The 22,772-nt window shown below is 52.8% G+C and overlaps 1 protein-coding gene across 6 annotated transcripts in view; it reads right to left on the reverse strand.

Moving 5' to 3' along the window:
* GTF2IRD1 (GTF2I repeat domain containing 1) overlaps positions 1–22,772 on the reverse strand; it is a 74,856-nt gene that overhangs the window by 32,301 nt on the left and 19,783 nt on the right. For 5 of the 6 annotated variants that reach the window (XM_068154460.1, XM_068154464.1, XM_068154461.1 and 2 more), the window contains exons 2-9: positions 18,596–18,724; positions 13,176–13,317; positions 9,608–9,754; positions 5,266–5,449; positions 3,913–4,205; positions 3,365–3,454; positions 2,403–2,486; positions 1,149–1,332 (exon numbers count right to left, since the gene is read on the reverse strand). In XM_068154460.1, the coding sequence (XP_068010561.1) occupies positions 1,149–1,332; positions 2,403–2,486; positions 3,365–3,454; positions 3,913–4,205; positions 5,266–5,449; positions 9,608–9,754; positions 13,176–13,317; positions 18,596–18,724 (1,253 nt within the window). Of the gene's footprint in view, positions 1–1,148; positions 1,333–2,402; positions 2,487–3,364; positions 3,455–3,912; positions 4,206–5,265; positions 5,450–9,607; positions 9,755–13,175; positions 13,318–18,595; positions 18,725–22,037; positions 22,092–22,772 lie in introns of those variants that run through there. The other variant, XM_068154462.1, reaches the window with a different exon arrangement.

Here is a 22,772-nt window from a genome sequence, read left to right on the forward strand (position 1 = left end):
GAATTTTAGGTGTTATGAATGAACAGCATTAAATCAAGTCAAACCAGTCATTTTATTCACTCCCTTACAAAAAAGGAGAATAAGGTTTTCAGCTAACCCCCCTCCCCCCGCCCCCAAAAGGCCTTTCAGCCTGTTGGGCAACCAAGCAATCTTCCAGCCTATGCAGTTTCACTAAAGCACCTTTAAATCTGCTTACAACTCATTCTCTTAATTTAATTAACTTATTAAATGAGGCTGCTCTAGGCTGGCTTTGCCAAAAGAGACAGTAGGACCGAAGGAGCTGCTGCTGGACCTTCGCTTCATACACAGACCATGGACCAGATGCCACTTGTCTCTCAAATACCACATTTTGATGCCACCTACGATATTTGGGAGCAAAGTGTGGTCAGGGCCATGTCCCAGAGCCTGATCCAGCTCAGCACAGCCAAAGCAGTGCAGGACAAAGAGGCTCCTCCACCAGCTGACATCTGGAAAGTAAATTCCTTTTAGGATGCCTGAGCCCTGTTGATGTTGGTGACTTTAGTCCCCTTGGGAACCTTTAGCTGGAGTTTTTCCACACCTCTAGCAGGGGAACAAGTGCTGCACAGGCAGGGACTGAATAAAGAAATACATTATAAAGCAGATTTTCCTGACAGAGAAGCAAAGAGGAGTTGTGCAGCATAGAGCTAACTGGGAAAGCATCCACTCCTCCTCCTCCTCCTCCTCCAGTGCAAACACAGACACCAAGACTCTACGCCCTGCCTGCAGGGGACACATCTTCATCATCATATATATCAGGTGTCTATAAGTGATCACCATTAAACAAGGTATGCTGTGAATATGGATGTTCCTCCTTCCACCTGGAAGCACAGCTCCCATCTACCATCTGCCAAATGCCTTTGGAGGGAGTCTTTGCATGATCAGAGTCCCATTACCACCTGAAACGCTTAGGGTGGCACCAGCAATGTCTGCCTGGACTTACAAGAGGGTGGTGAGGCTTGGGGGAGGACCATGTTACCATCAGCTCTGCCAGAGTGATGGAAACCAGAGGCTTAGGGTAAAAAGCATTTTGGGTGTCAGAACAAACCCTGTGAGCACAAAGGGAACGCAGCTTAAATCCCCAAGTCCCCTCACAGCCGGGCACTCTCCCCTGCCTCCCAACCAGCCACCTTTTGATGACAAAGTGGATGTTGTGCCTCTCCTCCAGGATCCTTTTGAGCTTGGGGACACCATAGGTGCAAGGCCTTTTGAAGGGAATCTTGTCTGGGATGCCGATGATCTCCACGGCCTCGGGGTCGCAGGCGATCTTCCGGTACGGGACAGGCACCATGTGGTCTAACCCCAAGGCTTCAGCTGAAAGGTGAACCCGTGGTTTTCACTTAAACACCAGCTCTTCCTTTTTACAGGTGATAAAGTGAAGCTGTCAAGGCTTTAGCTCAAGCAGAGCAAGTGCCTCCTGCAATCTTCTCCTTTGCTTGTCCCAGGTGAGCCCTGGGAGCAGCTCGCCCATGGGAGAGGGGACAAGGGGAGACAATGCAGCAGCACACATAGCTAAGGGTCCTCCAAAACCCCCAAACCTGCCCAGCACTGCTCACACCAGGGGTGAGCTGGCACACAGGCTGTTCCCAACCTCCCCATAACCACAGCAGGTCACTGAGCTACATAATATACCCACTCACCTGTGTGCAGCCTTCTCTAGGGGTTGGACTAGAAGATTTCCAGAGGTCCCTTCCACCTCCCCCCCCAACCCCCCACCCCCATGCTGGGATTCTGTTCCACAGCACATGAACAGTTTGTAAGCCACAGAGCACATTCACTCACGAGTGACACAGCACACATCTATAGCCTGTCTACAACTCAGGAGATGCACAGTGTGGTGAAGGTGGCACAGCCAACAACCTTCAGCCCATCAGCCCCTTCCCAAGCAATTTCCTGAGCCATAGAGCTGCCCAGACACTCAGGAACTAACCCAAAAGCACTGCCTGTGGCAAGGGAAGCTCCAATGACACCCAAAAGCCATACAGGTGGAAAAAAGCAGCTACAACAAAGCCAATCTCCCTTTTTTTCCCCCCTCCCTGCCACATGAATTTAAACCAGCAGCTTGCCACTGCTCCCCATCTCCTGCCTGGGTGCTCTGACCCAGCCCAGCACACCACACTTCAAACTGGGGCTGGTTTACAGCCCAGTTATAAATTCCTCAACGGTGGCAGGGCAGGGGGAGAAAGGCTCCAAATGGAAATATTGACATAACCTTCAGCAGACACCCAGAGACTGGGAGCTGCTGGGCTAAATGTGTTAGGAAGAGAAGGGAGCTCTAGCATATGGCTTCTGCTGCTGTGTTAGGGAACAAAAATGATTGCTATATAATGATATGCAAACCACAAGCACTGCAGATGCATAATGGGATATTAACTCCTACTCACCATATCTGCTGTTAAACAGAATTTGCACGCACTCCCTAAGGGTGTTGATATCTTCAGTTTCTTTTATAAAACTGTCCCACTTATCTATCAAAACAAAATATAAGAAATAAGGAGCTTCCATATGGTTGGTGCACAGCAGATGCACTCTCCTCGCACGCAGCAGAGCAAGATTTTGCTGCTCTGAAAGAGAAGCAGCGCTCCTCCCCTCCCTCTCGCTGAGGGGATTTTGCCAGGCTGGCAGATACGGTCTGGGCTTCCCCAGCCCCAGCCCCAAGCAACCTCCTCTGCAGCCTTCCACGTGCAGAGCAGACTCCTAAGAAATGACCCCATAAAACTTCTCAACCCTGCCACGAAAAGACCCTCCGGGACAACAGCAAACTCAGCCTGGAACAAGCCTCTGGAAGGCACAGCCATTTCCCACAGGAGCTTTTTCATCTTCTCCTCTCTTCCAACTTTCCTACCCATATTTTTATCTTCATACAGGCAAGCAGGGGGGGTTTGAGCTAAACACCTCAGCATTTTTAGGCTGCGTTTCCCTTGGGTAGGGTGGAGGTGGGGAGAGAGCAGAGGCTCCTCCTCACTGCTGGTGCCCCCGGGCACTGCTGCAGAATCACTCTGAGGTTAGTGGGGTTCAGCTGTTCTGAAATACCATCAAGTTTTGGGTGGGTATTTGCTGCAGCTTGGGCAAACAGCCTCACTCAAAGGCGTGCTTCAGTGCCCCGTTCAAGCATCATGGAGATGGTAGGGATGGACCAAGCAGTGATAAAGGTCTTGGCTGCAATGCCGAGATGCTGCGGCATGTAAAGGGGAAAATTCCCCACTGCAGCGTCCCAGCATCTCTGCTGAGTCCCTGCAGAGCATGGGGATGGCTGGCAGACTGCTAGGGAGAGACAGGGAGGGGGAGAAATCTTGTCCTAAGAGGTGGCTGCCAGCCACCTGCAGTACTGGAACAGGACACAGACCTGTCTTGTCATGGACAATGGAGAAGAGGATGCGCTTGGACGAGTGCACGTTCTGGATGAGGGGACCCCCAGAGACCGATGATTTCTGTCCTGGACAAGAGGGGAGACAAAGAAAAAAGGCTGATGAAAGCCTGCCTGATGCTCCAGGCACTCAAACAAGCCCCTGGGTGCTGTTCCCTGATGGTGACGTTGACCTGACCCTGTTGTCTCTCCTCTGGCTGCCTTGGTCTGTGACCTCTTGGTAGGGTCCTGGCCAGACTGAGCACCCACCCCCACATCTGCTCCTCCAGCCTCACAGCACCCAGCAGTTCAGGAGGGGGAAAAAAAAACCATCATAGAATGGTTTAGGTTGGAAGGGACCTTTAGAGGCCATCTAGTCAAACCCCTGCGCAGTCAGCAGGGACACCTGCAACTAGAGCAGGCTGCTCAGAGCCCCAAACAACCTGACGGTTCCAGGGATGGGACATCTACCACCTCTCTGGGTAACCTGGGCCAGGGGGTGGGCTTTGCAGCAGGCTCTCAGCTGAGAGCAAACTCCAGGCTATTACCACAGCAGTCGCTGTACTCCTGTGAGGAAGGCACCTTCAGCTCTGCCGCCGGCCGGGGCAGCAGCGCCTCGCCCGCGCTGGGCCCCGAGGACATCTCTTGCTTTAGGTCGACGCCCATCTGGGTCGGCAGTGAGACTCCGTACAGGAAGTTTGCGATGGCAGACGGAGCGTCCTGGCTGGCAGGTTTGGCCATGGGGCCGTTGGCACCAGAGTCCCGGCCACCTTTGGAGGTGAGGGAGGTACAAGTCAGCTCGATGCTGGGGTTTGGCTCTCGGCTGGGCTCATCTGCCGGCCTGAGGGGAAGGAAGGGAGAAGAGGAGGAAAAAGCAGGTTCCTTTGGGTCCATGGTACCGCTAAGCTGGGACAAGCAGGGATCTGCAGGGAGAAGGAGAGGCACGTCTGGGAGGGTGGGACACAAGGCACTGCAGGATGCTGGGCTCTTTGTTTCAGAAAGTACAGCCATCACCTAACCTCTTCCAGCTTCTTCAGGCACCTGGAGTGTTTTTGTCTTCTGTAATGGGAGCAGGCTGGTCTTAGTTCACAGCATTTATATTAGCTGGGGCAAAGATGCCTAGCTCCACAGCCTGGTACTTTTAAGGAGTAAAGCAATCTGTGTGGCCACAACCGTTTGCCCCCAAGGCCGATGACAGGCTCAAGGGGGACCTCTGTCAGTCCAGGGATGAGCTTCAGACCAAGCAAGCCCATGTGCTTCACATGAGTCAGGCGGCCACAGGCTCACAGGCAGCTCGCATTCTCTGTGTCCTACTTTTAGCTGTCTCAGCCTGATTTTCCAGAAGAGCCTTCAGAGGAGGTATTTGGTAGCTCTCAGTATCTCTCTGAACAGATCTGAGGTGCTTCCAGCCAGGCAAGCACAGAGGAATTGCATCCAGAACTGCCAAGCCCCTCGCGAAAAAGCAGCCAAAATGGGGAGCTCTGCCTGCCACAACTCCCCACCTCTCTCCTCCTCTGGTGTTAAAAATCCCATTTCAGCCTGGGAAGGAGCTTGCAGCATTTACACTGGAAAGGCCTCTGGAGACAGAGAAGCACTTAGCTTACCACAGCGGAAACCTCGCGGAGCCACCCAAAGCGATGCGGTTGCTGCACACCTTTACGTGTGCTTATTATAGGAACCAGGCCAGAGCGGTCTGCAGCAGCCCAGCACCCAGGGACCTCCAGGAGAGGTTGGGTTTGCCACTGCTGGACCCAGGTTTATGGGTCTGGGGGAGAAGCTGGGACATAGCAGGAGACCTTCATGTCTGCCCTATACAAAACCTCTGCCGTCCACTGGCATTCTAAGAGCTGCCATGCCAAGGGCTCGCTGCCCTCCTGGCCCTTGGGGATGCCCCAAATTACCTTTTTAGCCTGAAGCGGATGCTGTGGCTGTGCTCTAGGATGGCCATCAGGGATTTCACATCGTACTCCATGGGTTTCTTAAAGCTGATCCCCTCAGGCAAGCCAGCCACTGCCAGCGAGCCTGGCTCTTTCAGGAACCTCTCGTAGGGCAAAGGGACCACGCTGCTCTTCCCCACAGCTTCACCTGAGGAGGGGACAGAGTTACACACTGATGGACACCCCACACCCCTGACCACGGCCCAGCCAGGCTGGGGGAGCAAACACAAGAGTGAGGGATCCTGATGGAAACATTATGAGAAGAAAACCTTTTCCTACCTCTGCACTAAGCATGCGAGGCCCTGCAAGCTCTAAGCACTAATTAATAACAAAGCACACAAAAGCCAATAAGCAGATGTCTCATCTTTTGGGTTGCACAGTAAAATCCTCAGATAGGGTCACTTGGCATGAGCCCACTCCCTGGGAGCACCCAGACGTGTGCCAACAAGGGATGCGGCTGCTGGCAAGCCAGGAGGTAGCGGAGAGCTGACAAAGGAGGCTGAAGGGCTCGCACTGATTTTTATCTCGTGTTTACTGAGATATTCTAGGAACCTGCTTTTCAGTTGGCTTTCTTATTTTACCTCCTGGAAGAATGGGAAGTTCTTTGATTGCTGGTGGGCGACTCGATGCGCTTTGACAGACAAGAATAAAACACCTCGGCAGCCCCGCTCCAGCCCTCCGTTTGGAACACCAACGCATCTGAGCGCACCATCACCTCCAGCAGCCCTGAAATCTCACCCACTCCCCTTGGTGGTGGACAGGATGTCCTGCTGTGTCTCCACCACACAGGGCTGGCTCCCTTGTGTCTCTGACACCAAGCCAAACTGCCTTCCATTCTCTGGCAGCAGAAGACAACCAGCCAGCACTGCAGCTATACAAAGAGGAGAGGCTGAGGGAGGTGGGGTTGCTTAGCCTGGAGAAGAGGAGGCTCAGGGGAAACCTTCTTGCTCTCTACAACTACCTGAAGGGAGGTTGGAGCCAGGTGGGGGTGGGTCTCTTCTCCCAGGCAGCCAGCACCAGAACAAGAGGACACAGTCTCAAGCTGCACCAGGAGAGGTTTAGGCTACATGTTAAGAAGAAGTTCTTCACAGAATGAGAGGTTGGCCATTGGAATGTGCTGCCCAGGGAGGTGGTGGAGTCACCATCACTGGAGGTGTTTAGGAAGAGACTGGATGGGGTGCTTGGTGCCATGGGTTAGTTGATTAGATGGTGTTGGGTGGTAGGTTGGACTTGATCTCAAAGGTCTTTTCCAACCTGGTTAATTCTATTCTAAACTGGCTGAAGAGGCCACCAGCTCCCACTGGGGATGTCTACAGCGCTACAAGACACTGCTGGGAAACCAGCCCCATCTGAAGGGTCTCAAAGAACAGCCAAAGCCCTTGAGCTGCTCTCTGTAGAAAAATTACTTTGGAAGCTAGCCCAAGTCAGTGCCGACCAATAAACCTGGTGCTGAAAGCATGAAGCAGACGAAAGAGCCACGCGGGAATGCGACCCGCCTGGCACAGCAGCATCCAGATGCAGAACATCTGGCTGCACGGAGAGATGTCTGTGCCTTTGTTTCCAGGTTGAGGGGCAGGCAGAGGAGATTATGGCACCTTGAGTTAGCTGTGGGGTTTGATACTGTTAAGACATTCTCTTTTTAAGCTCTTCTTTGAAAAACAACCAACCAGCCAACCAAATAAACAAAACAAACAAGAAACACCCAAACCATCACCACAAACACAAAGCAACAAAACCCCAAAGCACCAGAAGATCTTAAGAGAAACCCCTGGCAATCTCGTGCTGCTGTCAGCAAGTCCTTATTAAAAGTGATTCCTTCAACACGCTCTTTGAAGGGACGCGTGACAACTAACGACGTGCGACTTGCACGAGCCATCAAGGCTCCTTACAGGCAGGGAGGGTAATGTTTTAATTAAGCCACTCACAGAAGTTCCCCAAATGAGCCTCTGAACCACAACACCATGAGCAGACTTTCTGCAAGATGGTTTCCCCTGCCCTGACACCCCAGCACTAGGAGCTTTCCACCTCCCTCCATCACTTCTCTTCGTGCTGGGGAGAAGCTCCTGACGGCCACGGTGGGTCCTTATCAACCACCACTCCACAACTCCCCAGACCTATCTTCATGGGGAACACGTTGCTGTCAAAGCGACCTTCACCAAGCCTCATGCTGCCATGCAGAGGCTCCTGGTTTAGCTGAAGAGAGACAATAATCATCATTAATGCCTGTTTAATAGGAGCTGGCAGTAATCAGTCATCCTGTTGGTGCAGAGATTACCCGGCTCTGGTGGGAATACTCCAGCCTTTTGACTGAGCTCAGAGTTTTTGTTTCCAGGCCCTGTTAATGGGAGGTGACTTGAAAGGATGAAAATAAAACTAAATACAATAAAAAAGTAAAAAGAGAGCTGTTACATTTCTGACAGTCCCCTCAGTGCTGGAAAGACAATCACCCTGGGGCACCTGCTATCTCCTGTGGTGTTTCTCCCCACTCAACCAGGAGAGGCTCTTCCCTATGGACATGCTTGGAAGGGAGCATCCACCCAGCAGGTTCCACCATAGAGCAGCTCAAGGATGGAAACAGCAGCAAAGGCTGAACTAGATCAGGGCCAAACTCACTGGCTCAGGGATGGCCAACCTCCTCCCTGCTGTGGCAATGCCTGCCACTGTGATTGGGGACTCGGCCAGCTTGTCCCCACGTGTCTGTGCATCTTGAAGAAGCCTCATGAGCTCACCCAATGCATGAGACTCCTGGTTCATACACCCTGCACAGATGCACCTAGAGCATGCTTTATTTTGAATTATATATTTATGGTAAGTCATGCATAAATATTCCCACATTCCCAAGAGGCTTCCAAAGCCTGGCACTCTCCCAGCAGCAGGACCATGAGGCCTGGAGCAGGGATCCAGCCCGTACCAAATTGTCCTCCCCGCTTCATTTCCTTGGCTGTTCTTGCATTGTCCCTGTTTGGCCCTAGTTTTTTGATGGCAGTGAGACAACTTGCTAACCCTCACTCATGGGAATATCATCTCCAAGTCCTTTAAGTGATTTCAGAAAACCTCATGGCTGTCCATGCCTGGGTGAAGAGATGCCATCTCCCCTTTCTCTCTCTGAAGCAGCAAATGCCAGCAGCAGCAAATCCCACATGCACAGAGAAAACACCTATGCCTCAGGCTCAGGGGGACCCAGCTGGGCTCAGGAGCTCACCCCAGATCCCAAAGTGTGACAAGGAGCAGCATCCAGGTAGGTGAAACACCCAATTTTACTCCCCCATACTGGGCTGACACAGCCCTCTGAGCAGCATGAGGGAGTACTGGGGCTCGTTGTTCCCTCTTCCCAACCTCACTGTCCCTGCCCAGAGGACGAGTCAGGAGCACAGCCACTACCCCCAGCGGCCCACAGGGGCTCCAGCAGGGACCTCCCGAGCAAGAATCTGTCACTGCCGCTGCTTGAGCCTCCACAGATTGGGCCCGGAGGGAGCTCTGCAGCCCAGTGGGTTACATATCAACAGCCATATGGTCATCTGCATTTTAATTGCAGAAGCTTTATTGCTGGGGATGATGCATGTGCTGGAACGGCACCAGCTCGTCTCTCGGAGCCGGGGCTGCCTGCTTGAGAACTCATCTTTTTTCCTTTTAAATAGGCTTGCCAGGGAAAAGGGTGAGGGAGTCTCTGCAGAGCCCCAGCACAGCGCTTGTGAAAGAGGTGCTCTAGATAGAATCATTGAATGCATTGAGTTGGAAGGGATCTTTAAAGGTCATCCAAGTCCAACTCCCCTGCAGTAAACAGGGACTTCCCCAACTAGATCAGGTTGTTCAGAGCACCACCCAACCTGACCTTGAATGTCTCCAGGGATGGGGTCTCCACCACCTTTCTGGGCAACCTGTACCAGTCTTCCAGAGAATTTCTTCCACCCTCATAATAAAGAATTTTTCCTAATGTCCTCCTTCCTCCTAATGCCTTCCTAACATTCCTTTATCCCTAACGCGGCATCAGGGACAAAGGGGTGCTTGAAAACCACACTCAGGTCATGGCAGAAGATTCCCCTGGCTGGGGCAACAGAGGACATCCCCCCAGTACAGTGATATTTTTGTCCAGTTTGGGACTCTGTAAGGTGAAGAAGCAGTGGCCAGATCCCATCTCAACACAACACCAACCCTACACAAGAGCACATCCCACCACGCCACCCCTGCCAGGTGCCTGCTCCTCGCCAGGGAGCCAGGTGGAGGTCTAAAGCCACATCCAGCAATGGGCAGCTCAGTGAGCCCAGGGGCCATCCAAATCCCCAAATGGAAGCGTGAAGGTTCTTACTATAAAGCACATCAAACACTTCCTCTACCATCTTCCTGAGGAGGTACACGTCTGATCCCTGGTCCGGGGAGACCCTGAGCACGCTTCGCCCGCACTCCTTTGCCTTCTTCTGCGCCTCCGCGTCCTGCTCCTTCCTCTGCTGGACTCCTGCGAGGGGGGAAGGAGAAAACAGGAGATGCTGTGGTGAGAGGAGGGGTCACAGGTGATGCCATGTGTGCTTCAGAGTGGCTGCAAAGCGACTGACCCCTCTGGCTGGGTTACACCAACTTCAGCCGAAGCTGCCCACCAAACCCCAGGCAAGATGGGGTTCCATGGGTGCCAGGCCCCTCACTGCCCCCACAGCAGTCCTCTGGCTGAGCAGGCAGGTGCCCCTGGTCTCCCACCCACCCCCTCAGCCCCTCAGCTTGCATGGGGCCATGGCCCCCAGCAGCCCCCAACGTGCAGGGGAATGTTTCAGCATGGGCAGTGATGCCAGCAGTGCAGCAGGGAGCTGGGTTGGCCATCCTGTGCCTGTCCCCCCTCTCCCTGCTACTTCCCTGGTTTTACCCACTCGGCTGCCCTGCAACTGTTGTGATTAATTGGGCAGCACATTTCTTTTCTCTGGTTTCAATCTGCTTAGCCTCCAATCTCTCAGGAAAAGCAAATCCTCCTTTCTTGGAGGCTTTTTTACCCTTCAGCGTCACGTAGCTCGGTAATACCAGCTATTTCCTGCTAATTTCCCCCATTAAACCTCAAATAAAGCATATCTTCAGCAACGACTTCCTTGCATCCCTAAATGCACACAAAAAAAAATTAAACACTACAAGTGCATTATTGCTGCTCCAGCCGAAGCGACTCACAAGGGATTTTGCGGTGGCAAAGGACTAATTCCTTCATCATCCTCGACAGGCTCCTGCCGGTGATCAGCCCTGGATGCTGCCTGGGTGCTCAAGGAGGAGCTCATGGATTCCTCTCGTGGAAAGACTAGACTAGACTAGCCTAGAATTAACCAGATTGGAAAAGACCTCAAAGATCATCAAGTCCAACCTATCACCCAGCACCATCTCATCAACTAAACCACAGCACCAAGCACCCCATCCAGTCTCTTCCTAAACACCTCCAGGGATGGTGACTCCACCACCTCCCTGGGCAGCACATTCCAAGGGCCAATCACTCTTTCTATGAAGAATTGCTTTCTAACATCCAGCCTAAACCTCCCCTGGTGCAGCTTGAGACTGTGTCCTCTTGTTCTGGTGCTGGTTGCCTGGGAGAAGAGACCAACCCCCACGTGGCACCAACCTCCCTTCAGGTAGTTGTAGACAGCCATAAGGTCTCCTCTGAGCCTTCTCCTCTCCAGACTAAGCAACCCCAGCTCCCTCAGCCTCTCCTCATAGGGCTGTGCTCCAAACAAGAGCCCACAGCTGGGACAGCACTGGGATGGGGGCAAGAGATATCCAATCAGAGAATCACAGAATGTTATGGGATGGAAGCGACCTCAAAAGCTCATCCTGTCCAACCTCCCTGCCAGAGCAGGATCACCTAGACCAGATCATGCTGGAACGCATCCAGACAGGTCTTGAACATCTCCAGAGAGGTACCCACACAACTAGGTGTGAGCAAGGGGACAGCCACCCAACACCACACAACCTGGGCAGCTCTGCATGCCTCCTACCGTGTGAGGAAACAAGCCCTGGTGAACTTTTTGGGGGTGCTTTACCAAGAGAGCGAACGGCATCCGCACCCACACGCTCCCAGACCGCCTCTGCCTCCCGGCTGGGCGCTAACTCTGCGCCACTGACATTAATCCTGATCACTGTCAAGTCCCTCCGTGCGCCAGGCAGGGCTGAGGCAGAGGTTCAGATAAAGGAGGGCGCTGGAGCGAGGTCTGCACGCCCCGGGGAGATAAGAGAGGCTTCTTACATCTCCCAGCGATGTCTGCTTTCGATTATTTCAGATCCTTCCTAAGGGGGCAGCTAGACCATAAATCAGAGGCACTTCCAAGGATGCTTTCCACTGCGTGCCAGTTGTAAGAGCTTTATGGAGTGGAGTTGAGCCTGGGCCATTTATAATTCAAGACAGAGTTATCACGTTTCACCCTGTCTCCAGCAGCAGCCACTTCGCCCGAAGCCCATCAGCAGGAGTTTGTGCTGTCAACCAGACGTGACCATTTCACTGTGGCAAAGGTGTAGATGAAGCCGAAGGAGAGGAGAAGCAGGATCTGCCACGGGGCAGCTTTCCCCAGCCCAGTGGCAGGTCACTGACCAGGGCATATGTATTTATCTTTCTAAAAGTGAGACATGCAGATGGGTCATCAACACTGTGAGCTCATGGGAGACATGGCTGGCATTTAATATACAAGAGGGAGCTCCCTCCCATCAGTCACCCCACTGCTGTTCACTGCTCAGGTGCCTCCCTGCCCCTCATGAGTGGTGGGAAGGGGAGGCAGAGTCACCTGTGAATGCAGGAAATGTCCCCAAAACACCTACCCTGCAAAACCCCAAACACCACAGCAGGGGGCAACTAATGACAGTTCTCCCAGGCATGAGTGGCTGGTGGAGGTGGCAGGCAGCTGCCCACAGTGGGCAAGGACAGAGCGGCAGAGCTGAGCCCTGGCAGTGTGCTGCTCCTGCAAAGCCACTCAGCCTGCACACGTGCAGCAAATAACCCCAGCAGACAGTGACCCTGGCAGTGCCACAGGGCTGATGTTTTCATTAGAGCAAACCCTTTCCAAGCAATCTCTCCAACAGATTAAGCACCAGTGTGGTTTCCATCAACACCATGTGTGTGCATACACAGCTGACTGGTTTCTTTCCACGGTCGGCGTGTGCAAGCAGATCCAGGACTGGGGCCTCCCCAGTCTAGGATCCTTGGCACCACCAAAGCCAGATCCCATCCCAGCTCCTGCACCAAGTAGGGAAAGAAAGATTGACACTTCAGGGATGATTCCATCCAAGAAACACAGGTCCTCATTCACACCATGGCTCCCACTTTCCTCTCAGCTCCCAAGCTGTTTCTGAGGAGACAGCAGAGGCACAGAGCTGGGACAGAGGGCTGGGTGCCAGTCTCACCACATGCAGAGCTGTCACCACTCAGATTTCCCTGCAATACCCAGTGACTGGTCTGAGACTGGGTGGACCACAGCTCCTGCTGAAGGCATTCTTTCACCAGTTAGCCGCACAACAAAATAAGCAACTCCACAACAAACACTCTCAGCTCTCATACCCATCTCTGTTTCTCCAAAAACAGGAGAATGCCTTGGCCCAAGAAAGCCTCTCTGCTCCTGGCAGATAAGTAGGACAAACCATTTTTGCTAAGTCACCAAAAGTTGCTCCAGCACACCAGCAGTGTTGCCACAGTCCGACAGCAGAGCAGTCATCCAGTCCCGTGCCACCCCAAGGATGCTGGGCTGCACAGTATGCTCCCTGGGAGGGAAGAGGCTCCAGCTGTGGTTCCCACCTGCTTTCCCCATCGCTTTACACAGTGCCCAATTCCACAGACAGCAGTGTGGCACCCCCAAACACCCACTCCTTCATGCACAGTGTGGGGGGGCAGCTGGCACAACCAGAACAGCAGCCTTGGGGATACTCACTGCAAAACTTCTGGAAGTCGGTTTGCAGCTCCTTGCGGGCGCTGAGGAAGACTCGGCCCTTCTCGGTGCCCACCACGAAGGCACTCTCCTCGTGGACGGCGATGCAGGCCACCTCCGCGTTCAGCTTGGAGAGCGCCGAGCACTGTGTGGAGACACCGGCTCAGGAATCACACGACTGGCAGGGTTGGAAGGGACCTCAAGCATCAGCCACTTCCAACCCCCCTGCCATGGGCAGGGCCACCTCACACTACAGCAGGTTGCCACATACCAGCCTGGCCTTCAAAACCTCCAGGGATGAGGCTTCCACCACCTCCCTGGGCAACTGGAATGGGCTGCCCGGGGAGGTGGTGGAATCACCATCACTGGAGGTGTTTAGGAGCAGACTGGATGGGGTGCTTGGTGCCATGGTTTAGTTGATTAGATGGTGTTGGGTGATAGGTTGGACTTGATGATCTTGAAGGTCTCTTCCAACCTGGTCTGGTCTGGTCTGGTCTGGTCTATTCTATTCTATTCTATTCTATTCTATTCTATTCTATTCTATTCTATTCTATTCTAACCTGTGCCAGTCTCTCACCACCCTCATGGGGAAGAACTTCTCTCCTAAGAGAAGAATGCTGTGGGACCAGCCCTGCCCTTTTCCAATGGGATTTCTTTTGTAATTCACATCCAAAGCAACGTTCTGGTTAGGATCAGAAATCTCCTGGGGTTTCAGACATCCCCTGAACGCTTCGGTGACTTTACCGTCTCCAGAAACATTTCCAGCTGAGCTGTGCTTTGCTGGTAAACAAGAGCTATTTACCCAGCCTTTCACTTCACTTTTTCCTAGCCTAAAAGCAAACATTTTCTAGGATTTCTTTATGAGGAAAACATTCCTGCATTGAAAAAAAACAACAACAACCCAACCCAACCAACCCCAACAACGCAACAAAACCCCAAACCCAACAACAATTTGTACTTTTCCACCAGCTCTAATGAAATAAGGGAGCACGAGAAGCTTATTGCAGCTGCAGAGCACTAATATGCCCAAAGTCTGGATTAGTCAAATGATTCTTCTTGTACAGTTATGCAAAACATTAAAGAGATGGGAAAAAGACTTCCTGCATTAATCCAGTTTATGTAATGTGCACTTCCTGCCCCACACCATACCCCATGTATGTGTGCTTTTATTAGCCTGGGGTTTTTTTTATAGGATAATAGTTATGCAGCGCTGGCAGCCTGAGTCAGATTCCCATAGCTACAGCACTGATGCTCTGAGGATGCTATCACGGGATGATAGGGGTTGGAAGGTGGGTTAGGAACTGGCTGGATGGCCGAGCCCAGAGAGTGGTGGTGAATGGTGCCACATCCAGCTGGCGGCCAGTCACTAGTGCTGGGCCCTGTGCTCTTTAACATCATTATTGATGATCTGGATGAGGGCATTGAGTCCATCATCAGTAAATTTGCTGATGACACCAAGCTGGGCGCAAGAGTTGATCTGCTGGAGGGTAGAGAGGCTCTGCAGAGGGACCTTGACAGGCTGGACAGATGGGCAGAGTCCAACGGCATGAGATTGAACACATCCAAGTGCCGGGTTCTGCACATTGGCCACAACAACCCCATGCAGTGCTACAGGCTGGGGTCAGAGTGGCTGGAGAGCAGCCAGGCAGAGAGGGACCTGGGGGTGCTGGTTGATGGTAGGCTGAACATGAGCCTGCAGTGTGCCCAGACAGCCAAGAGGGCCAATGGCATCCTGGCCTGCATCAGGAACAGTGTGGCCAGCAGGAGCAGGGAGGTCATTCTGCCCCTGTATACTGCACTGGTTAGGCCACACCTCGAGTACTGTGTCCAGTTCTGGGCCCCTCAGTTTAGGAAGGAGGTTGACTTGCTGGAACGAGTCCAGAGAAGAGCAACAAGGTTAGTGAGGGGTTTGGAACACAGCCCTATGAGGAAAGACTGAGGGAGCTGGGGTTGCTCAGCCTGGAGAAGAGGAGACTCAGGGGTGACCTTATCTCTCTCTACAACTACCTGAAGGGAGGTTGTAGACAGGCGGATGATGGTCTCTTCTCCCAGGCACCCAGTACCAGAACAAGAGGACACAGTCTCAGGCTGCGCCAGGGGAGGTTCAGGTTGGATGTTAGGAAGAAGTTCTATACAGAAAGAGTGATTGCCCATTGGAATGGGCTGCCCGGGGAGGTGGTGGAGTCGCCGTCATTGAAGGTGTTCAGGAGGAGACTTGATGGGGTACTTGGTGCCATGGGTTAGCTGTTTGGGTGGGTTGGATTGGTTGATGGGTTGGACACGATGATCTTGAAGGTCTCTTCCAACCTGGTTTGGTTTATTCTAATAAAGGTTTATTCTAATTCTAATAAAGAGTCCAACCTCCCCTGCCTGAGGCTCACCTAGGGCAGGCCACACAGGACAGTGTCCAAGTGTGTTCTAAAAGTCTCCCCAGCAGAAGACACCACAACCTCTCTGGGCAGCCTGTTCCAGGGCTCCAGCAAAGAAGTTTCTCCTGATGTTGAAGTGGAACTTCCTGTGTTCCTGTTTGTATCTGTTGCTCCTAGTCCTATCACAGGGCACTACTGAAAATAAGACTGGCCCCTTTTTCTTGTCACCCACCCTTAAGGTATTTGTAAACACTGATCAGATAGATTCCCTCTTAGTCCTCTCTTCTCCAGGCCAGACAGCCCCAGGTCTCAGACTCTCCTCATAACTCAGATGTTCTATTCCCTAAACCATCCTCATAGACTTGCTCCAGTAGTTCCCTGTCTCTCTTGAACCGAGAAGCCCAGAACCAGACAGGGATCAGTGCTGGGCCCTGTCCTCTTCAACATATTCGTTGATGATCTGGATGAAGGGGTAGAGTCAGTCATCAGCAAGTTTGCAGATGACACAAAGTTAGGGGCAGATGTTAGTCAATTAGAGGGTAGAAAGGCTCTGCAGAGGGACCTCGACCGACTGGAAAGATGGGCAGAGTCCAATGGGATGGCATTCAACAAGTCCAAGTGCCAAGTGCTGCACTTTGGCTACGGCAATCCCATGCAGAGCTATAGGCTGGGGTAGGAGTGGCTGGAGAGCTCCCAGACAGAGAGGGACCTGGGGGTACTGATCGACAGCCACCTGAATATGAGCCAGCAGTGTGCTCAGGTGGCCAGGAGGGCCAATAGCATTCTGGCCTGCATTAGGAATAGTGTGGCCAGCAGGAGCAGGGAGGTCATAGTGCCCCTGTACTCTGCTCTGGTTAGGCCGCACCTTGAGTACTGTGTCCAGTTCTGGGCTCCTCAGTTTAAGAAGGACATTGAGACACTTGAGCGTGTCCAGAGAAGGGCAACAAGGCTGGTGAGAGGCCTTGAACACAAGCCCTATGAGGAGAGGCTGAGGGAGCTGGGATTGTTTAGCCTGGAGAAGAGGAGGCTCAGGGGTGACCTTATTGCCCTCTACAACTACCTGAAGGGTGGTTGTAGCCAGGAGGGAGTTGGCCTCTTCTCCCAGGCAACCAGCACCAGAACAAGGGGACACAGTCTCAAGCTGCGCCAGGGGAGGTTCAGACTCGAGGTGAGGAGGAAGTTCTTCACCGAGCGAGTCATTCGTCATTGGAACGGGTTGCCCAGGGAGGTGGTGGAGTCATCGACCCTGGAGGCGTTCAAGGGGAGATTGGACGTGGCACTTGGTGCCATGGTCTAGTCATGGGGTCTGTGGTGTCAGGTTGGACTCGATGATCCTCGAGGTCCTTTCCAACCTAAGTGATACTGTGATACTGTGATACAATACTCCAGATGAGGTCTCACTAGGACACAGTAGAAGGGGAGGAGAACCTCCCTCAACCTGCTAGTCACACTCTTCTTAATGCACCCAAGGCCACCACTGACCCTCTTGGCCAGAAGGACACATTGCTCTCTCGTGGTCAACTTACTGTCCATCAGGACTCCAAGGTTCTTCTCTGTGGAACTGCTTTCCAGCAGGTCAACCCCTAACCTGTACTGGTGCATGGGGTTATTCTTGTCAAGGTATAAGGACTCTACACTTGTCCTTGTAGAATTTCATTAGATTCCTCTCTGCCCAGGTCATGATTTAAAAACAGGTGAAACAAGGGTGATGTCCCCAGTGACAGCCCCAGCTAGACACATCACCATGATATGGGCTGAAGGATGCTGATAGCCAGGGAGCACAGCAGCTGCCCATGGCCCAACTGCCCTGAGCTACCTTCAGCTCCCTGCACACAGTTACAGTGAGCTTGATCCATGTGGGCTTAAGCCAGAATCTGTACTGGGCCATTGTACTTCCTGCTGACCTTCCTCGAGAAGGAGGGATTGAATCACATCACTCAAGGAGGTATTTCTAAGAAACCTCCTTTCAAAAACCCAGTAGCAAATGGAATTGTTTGGCTCAAAAAGCCCAACTCCCAAACCAACAAACACAAAATCCAGGGGATGTAAGATTTGGAGGCAGCCTAAGTCCAAACCCTGAGCCTGCTTGGCGACGTGCAGGTGGCCCCCATTTAGCATGCACGCAAGGCAGGCAGGCTTCAGTGAGTGCAGAGCCTGGCACTGGTGAAGCACTGGGATAAAAACTGAATTTCAGGAGCAGCCTGGCCCCCTGGCCCTGGTGTCAGCACGTAAGGAGGACTGCAGAGCAATGTATATTCATTAGGAGGCCAAACTACAGCAACACGATTTGCTGCGCGGGGTGGCGCGTGCACAGAGCAGCAAAGCTGCCTGGGGTGTGTCAGCTCTGGGGAACCTGCTCCTTAGCAGGGTGGTGATGGTCAGGGGGAAGGAAATGACTTATCAGTGGGGGAAAAAAAAACCCTACCTGCAGAGAGAAGCTGCATCCCAGCCAAACATATTAAATAAGGCTTGGCTGTAAACAGGGAGGGCCGTTTAGCATGAGGCACCGCATCAGACATTTGTTTCTGCACACTCACTTTCCCTTCTGGATCACATTCGCAGTTAAAAACAAGATTAGCTCTGGTCCACGAGACTTAATCCAGACAGTTATCTTGTTTATGTAAGCAGGGCTGACTTAGGCAAGGTTTTCCACCAGGAATTCTACGTCAAAAGATATGAAAGTTCTTCTCTTTGTTCTGGGAGATAAAAGCCATTGTTCTCCTGTTGTGTAAAAGCTCAGGGTAACATTGGTAAAACATCAAGGAAAAGAACAACAAAAAAAAATAAAAAGGAAAAGCCAACCAGCCTACATTCAGTTGGTACCAACATAAATATTAATGTGAAAACAATACACATCTGAGATTAACTTGGGCTGACTTTATGATCCTTACGGCTGTCTGGGCTGGAGAGGATTCTTATTTCCCGGCCCCGGCAGCTCCCTGGGCTTTCCAGCAGCAGAGGGGAGTGGGATGAGCTTGACAGCCCTCATGCTCCAGCCCTGCTCCCAGCCAGCCCTGTGCAAGGGAGGAGAAAGGAATGCCACTAGCCTCTTACCATGGAGTCTAAGGCAGACACTAAGCTGGTGATGATTTCGTCTTTCTGGGGAAAAACCATATTCCACTGGTCAGCTCTGGAGGTGCTGAGAGTCACGTCTAACGGCTTCCCTGCCAGGGCCATATTCACCTGAAAACAGAAGAAAACCAAACCATTGAGATGCAGCCCTGTTACTGATGGACAGCTGGGGCTGAGCATCACCAGTGCAGCCCCGCCACCAGTGTGTGCCACGGGTTATGGTGCAACACTGGCATGGACACACTGGGGAAACTGAGACACAGAGCAAAGCTGAGCCCCATGTCCCCATGTCTCCTCTGTTAAAGGCAGATAATTGCTGATAATTATAGCTGCTAAGCTGTAACCAAACCCTGGAGGTGGTTCTATGATTCTGTGCTGTGTATCCCAGCAGCAGTCAGGTCAGCTCTGCCCTCAGGACACACCCCTGAGGAGATGCCACCACCATGTGGGGCACACCGGACTGACTGCATAGTTGCACTCCAGATGGGGCTGTGTTAAGCCAAAGGATGCAGCACTGTGCCCAAGCTCTAAGGCCATAAGCATCCCCACATGGACACCATGCTGGCTCTCCCCATGCCTCCTTCCTTATATCCTTGGCAAGAGCAGAACCTGGCACCCAAAGGTGTCCCTGAAACAGGCAAAGCCGTGGGGTATTCTGCCTTCACCTCGAGGGGGAGAGGTAGCTCATAGTGAGGGGCTCTGTCGTCAAGTTATTCTGCCCCTCAGCTCCTGGGGGACTGTGCTGATGGGACTAGGACTGGGCAGCTTGCAGGGAGCCCCTGCATCTGAGGAAGGGCTCAGCCCCAGGAGCTCCATTCCTCACTGCAAAACAGGGAGCAAAAGGGGAAAAACCATCAGGGCCTGGCTGCATGTACAGCAGCTACAGCAGGTCTCTGCACCCTGGTACCCACATCTCGCCATGCCCCATGGCAGTGCCAATGCTGCAGGGGAAACTGAGGCAGGGGCTATCACCCCACTGCCACACAACACCACCCCAGCACCCACTGCAGTCCCTTCCCAGCCATCACCCCTCCTTCCGCAGGGCAGCGTCGCGCCGCCCGCCTTTAATCCTGCAAATAAAAGGTGGCAAATTAGCTGGCAAGGCTGGGGAGCCACTCCAACTGGATCATAAATCATGTGCTTGAGGCTGCAGGCAGATAAAAAAAGAGGCCAGAGAATTTCTAACGAGGCGAGACGGGCAGGAGCCGGGAATATGAATGAAGCTGCCTGAGCCTAATTCCATCTGCAGCTCAGCCCTGCTGAGAACAAGGGTTGTAAGTTAACCACAAAACCTCAAATTCACCTTCCCACCCCAGTCTGCACCTGTGTTCAGGCAGCAGGAGTGTGCACACCAAGTGCTGCCCCATGCAGTTGGGGAAATGGTGGCTTTTGGTCCAGAATAACAAGTCACAGCCCGCCAGCATCTCCGCAAGGTGCACAAGTGTGCCCAGGGCAGAGGGCTGATGGACAGCCTTGCCCTGCAAACCCTTGCTGTGATGTGGACATGCACCCAGCTAACGAGGGTGGAGATGAATCCCTGTTAAACTGTAATGACTGAACCCCGGAGATTCCCTCAAGACCTCCAGGCTGGCTTCCCCTGTGTCACCAGCTGGTGAGAGCAGGCAGTGATGAGGCACCACCAGCACTTTCGGATGGCAGAGCCATAGCCACAGCCGTGACAGCTCTTCTGCTGTCCAGCAAAACCATCTTACAGCCAGCTGACACTTCTTAATGAAGCTGACATGACTCTGCCTGGACCATCTTGAGGGGAAACCCCCCCAAACCTAGGCATCAGATGGGAAAAGAGAGCAGGAAACCGAGCACGTGGTCCTGCAGTCTGAGCACTACCACCCTGCAGCACAGCCTCCTGGACATGCCCAAGCTGGGGTCAAGGCTCTGCCAGGCACCTCTAGCTCTACCATTGCAGCAATGCCATGAAATGCCCCCCCTGGCTCCAGCCCTGCAGTTTGTGCATGCAAGGATGGACAGACAGATGGATGAAGAACCATTCCACGTGCCAGCTCCTTCGTAGAGCCCTTTGGGTGCAGGGCACTCAAGATCCTCTTTCCATCGATGCTGTGCTAACCCCAGTACCTTGATGCAGCTGGCAGGGAGCAGCAAGAAGACAGCAGTGCTGATATCAGCCCTGAACAAGAATCCCAGTCCACAGGACACTGGGCTGCCACAATGCCAGGCTGGGGACCAGCCATTGCCTGGGGACCAGCCATTGCCTGGGGACCACTGCTGGGAAAGGATTCGGCCCAGGGAGCATCATCCCCTTCTTAACTCCCCTACAAGCACTCCCTTGGAAAGCAGCCTTGCTTTGATGTCCACATGTATTTCTAAGTGCTCTGATTATCATTTAATGCTCCTGCTACAATCTAGATATTCTTGCTGTCTTTTGGCAGTGGTTTGGAGAGCTGGTCCCTGCCTTGGTGGGGCTGGTCATGACGCCCCAGTGAGCTTAAGCTGGACCAACCTGCTTGGCCACGGCCTCCTACAAGAAGAGCTGCAGTTCCCTCAGCTGCAGAAAGCAAAGCCAAGAACTGGAGCTGGCCACAGAGTGGGATCCAAAGGGAAAAGCCAGGATAACATCAGTGGGAAGTGGGGCTGGGTCTCTGCACCCCATCCCTCCCTGTTCCCTGCTCTGCAGGAGACCAGCACTGAAAGAATCCTTTTCACCTGGCTGCTTGTTTAGTAAAGAAAAGGGAGAAGTATTCAACAAGGGGAGGGGGGGGAAATAAGACAATGAAAACATGACCCAAGTAACAAACCAGGAGTTTAAGGGATGGAGGGGGGACAATACTCCTGTAAAGCTTGTAATCATTTATGGTCACGAAGAGCAGTGACAGCAGAATTAGAAAAGGGGGGGGGGAATAAAAAGCAGGAATAAAACTTCACAGCAAGCACTAGGCTTAGTCAAATCAAATTAAGACGTATGGCTTGCAGTTGTTTGTCTAATCAAAGGGAAAGGAGTCTTCAGGAAACTGGGGTAAACCATTCTTAAAGCACTTGGGGCTGGTGACAGGGAGTGAGGTGGGTAGGATAGGTGCAGGGCATCCTGCCTTCTTCCCAGGGCTCCACACACCCACCCTGTGGAAATCCCAGCCTGGGGCACCCACTAAAGGCTTGATTTCCCACAGGGGCTTAGCTTCAGCTCCAGCCCCATCCCACCTCTGCATGCTGAGTCCTGTCCCCAGGGCACAGGGTGACTCAGGGGCTGTCACGCTGCTGTCATGGGGCCAAAGCAAACAGCTGCATATTTGGTTCATTTCTTTGGACTCGATGATTTGTTTGTTTGGTTGCTGTTTAATTTGATTATTACATTATTTCTTCCCCCCAGCTGAATCTTGTGGGGACAGGATGAGCAGTGTGGGGATGAGGCTGCCATAGGACCCAAGCTTTACAACACCTCCTTCCTCACCTCCCTTTGTAATCCTCAGAAAGATGATAAATTTGGCCCCGGGGGAGTTTCGCTCGTGAATCACCTGTGCTGCAGCAAAGGGAAAAACAGGCACGTGGGGAGGCTGCAGAACCCCTGCAGCAACAGCAGCTGTCCCCCCAAGCCTGCACATCCCCTCTCTGTCCCCACAACTGCTGCAGTGGGGCAGCATCCCCATCCCCCCTTCCCCCCAGAATAAACATCCTCCAGCTTCGCGCGCCGCGTCACCCTTTCCAAAGTGTTCAGAGCAAACAAAACAGCGAAGAAAAGCCACTGACAGGCCAATGACAACCCCCCAAAGGAAACTTCCAAGCAGAAAACTGCCTTATTGCAGCCCCTAAATTATAAACAGGTTCAGTGAGGAGGAACCGAGGGGACCTGACGTGAGCCTGCAGCTGGCACGGCGCAGCCCCAGCATCGCCTCTCAGGCTGGGGCTCGCTTCGTGGTGAAGATGGATGCGGTAAGCTCCTGGTATAGACTTCTGTTCACCACCTTCTTGCTCACCTGTTCAAGCCTTACAGCAATTTCCAGCCCCACACCACAACCAGAAGCATCAGTATCTTATTTATTAAGCCAAGCTGGTGGTATCTCACAGCCATGAATCACAGAATCAATAAGGCTCAAAGATCATCAAGTGCAACCTGTCACCCAACACCTCATGACTACTAAACCATGGCACCAAGTGCCACATCCAATCCCCTCCTGAACACCTCCAG

Source organism: Melanerpes formicivorus, unplaced genomic scaffold (assembly GCF_026170545.1).
Source record: "Melanerpes formicivorus ecotype bairdi unplaced genomic scaffold, bMelFor1.0.p_v2 SCAF_29, whole genome shotgun sequence".
Taxonomy (NCBI): Eukaryota; Metazoa; Chordata; class Aves; order Piciformes; family Picidae; genus Melanerpes; species Melanerpes formicivorus.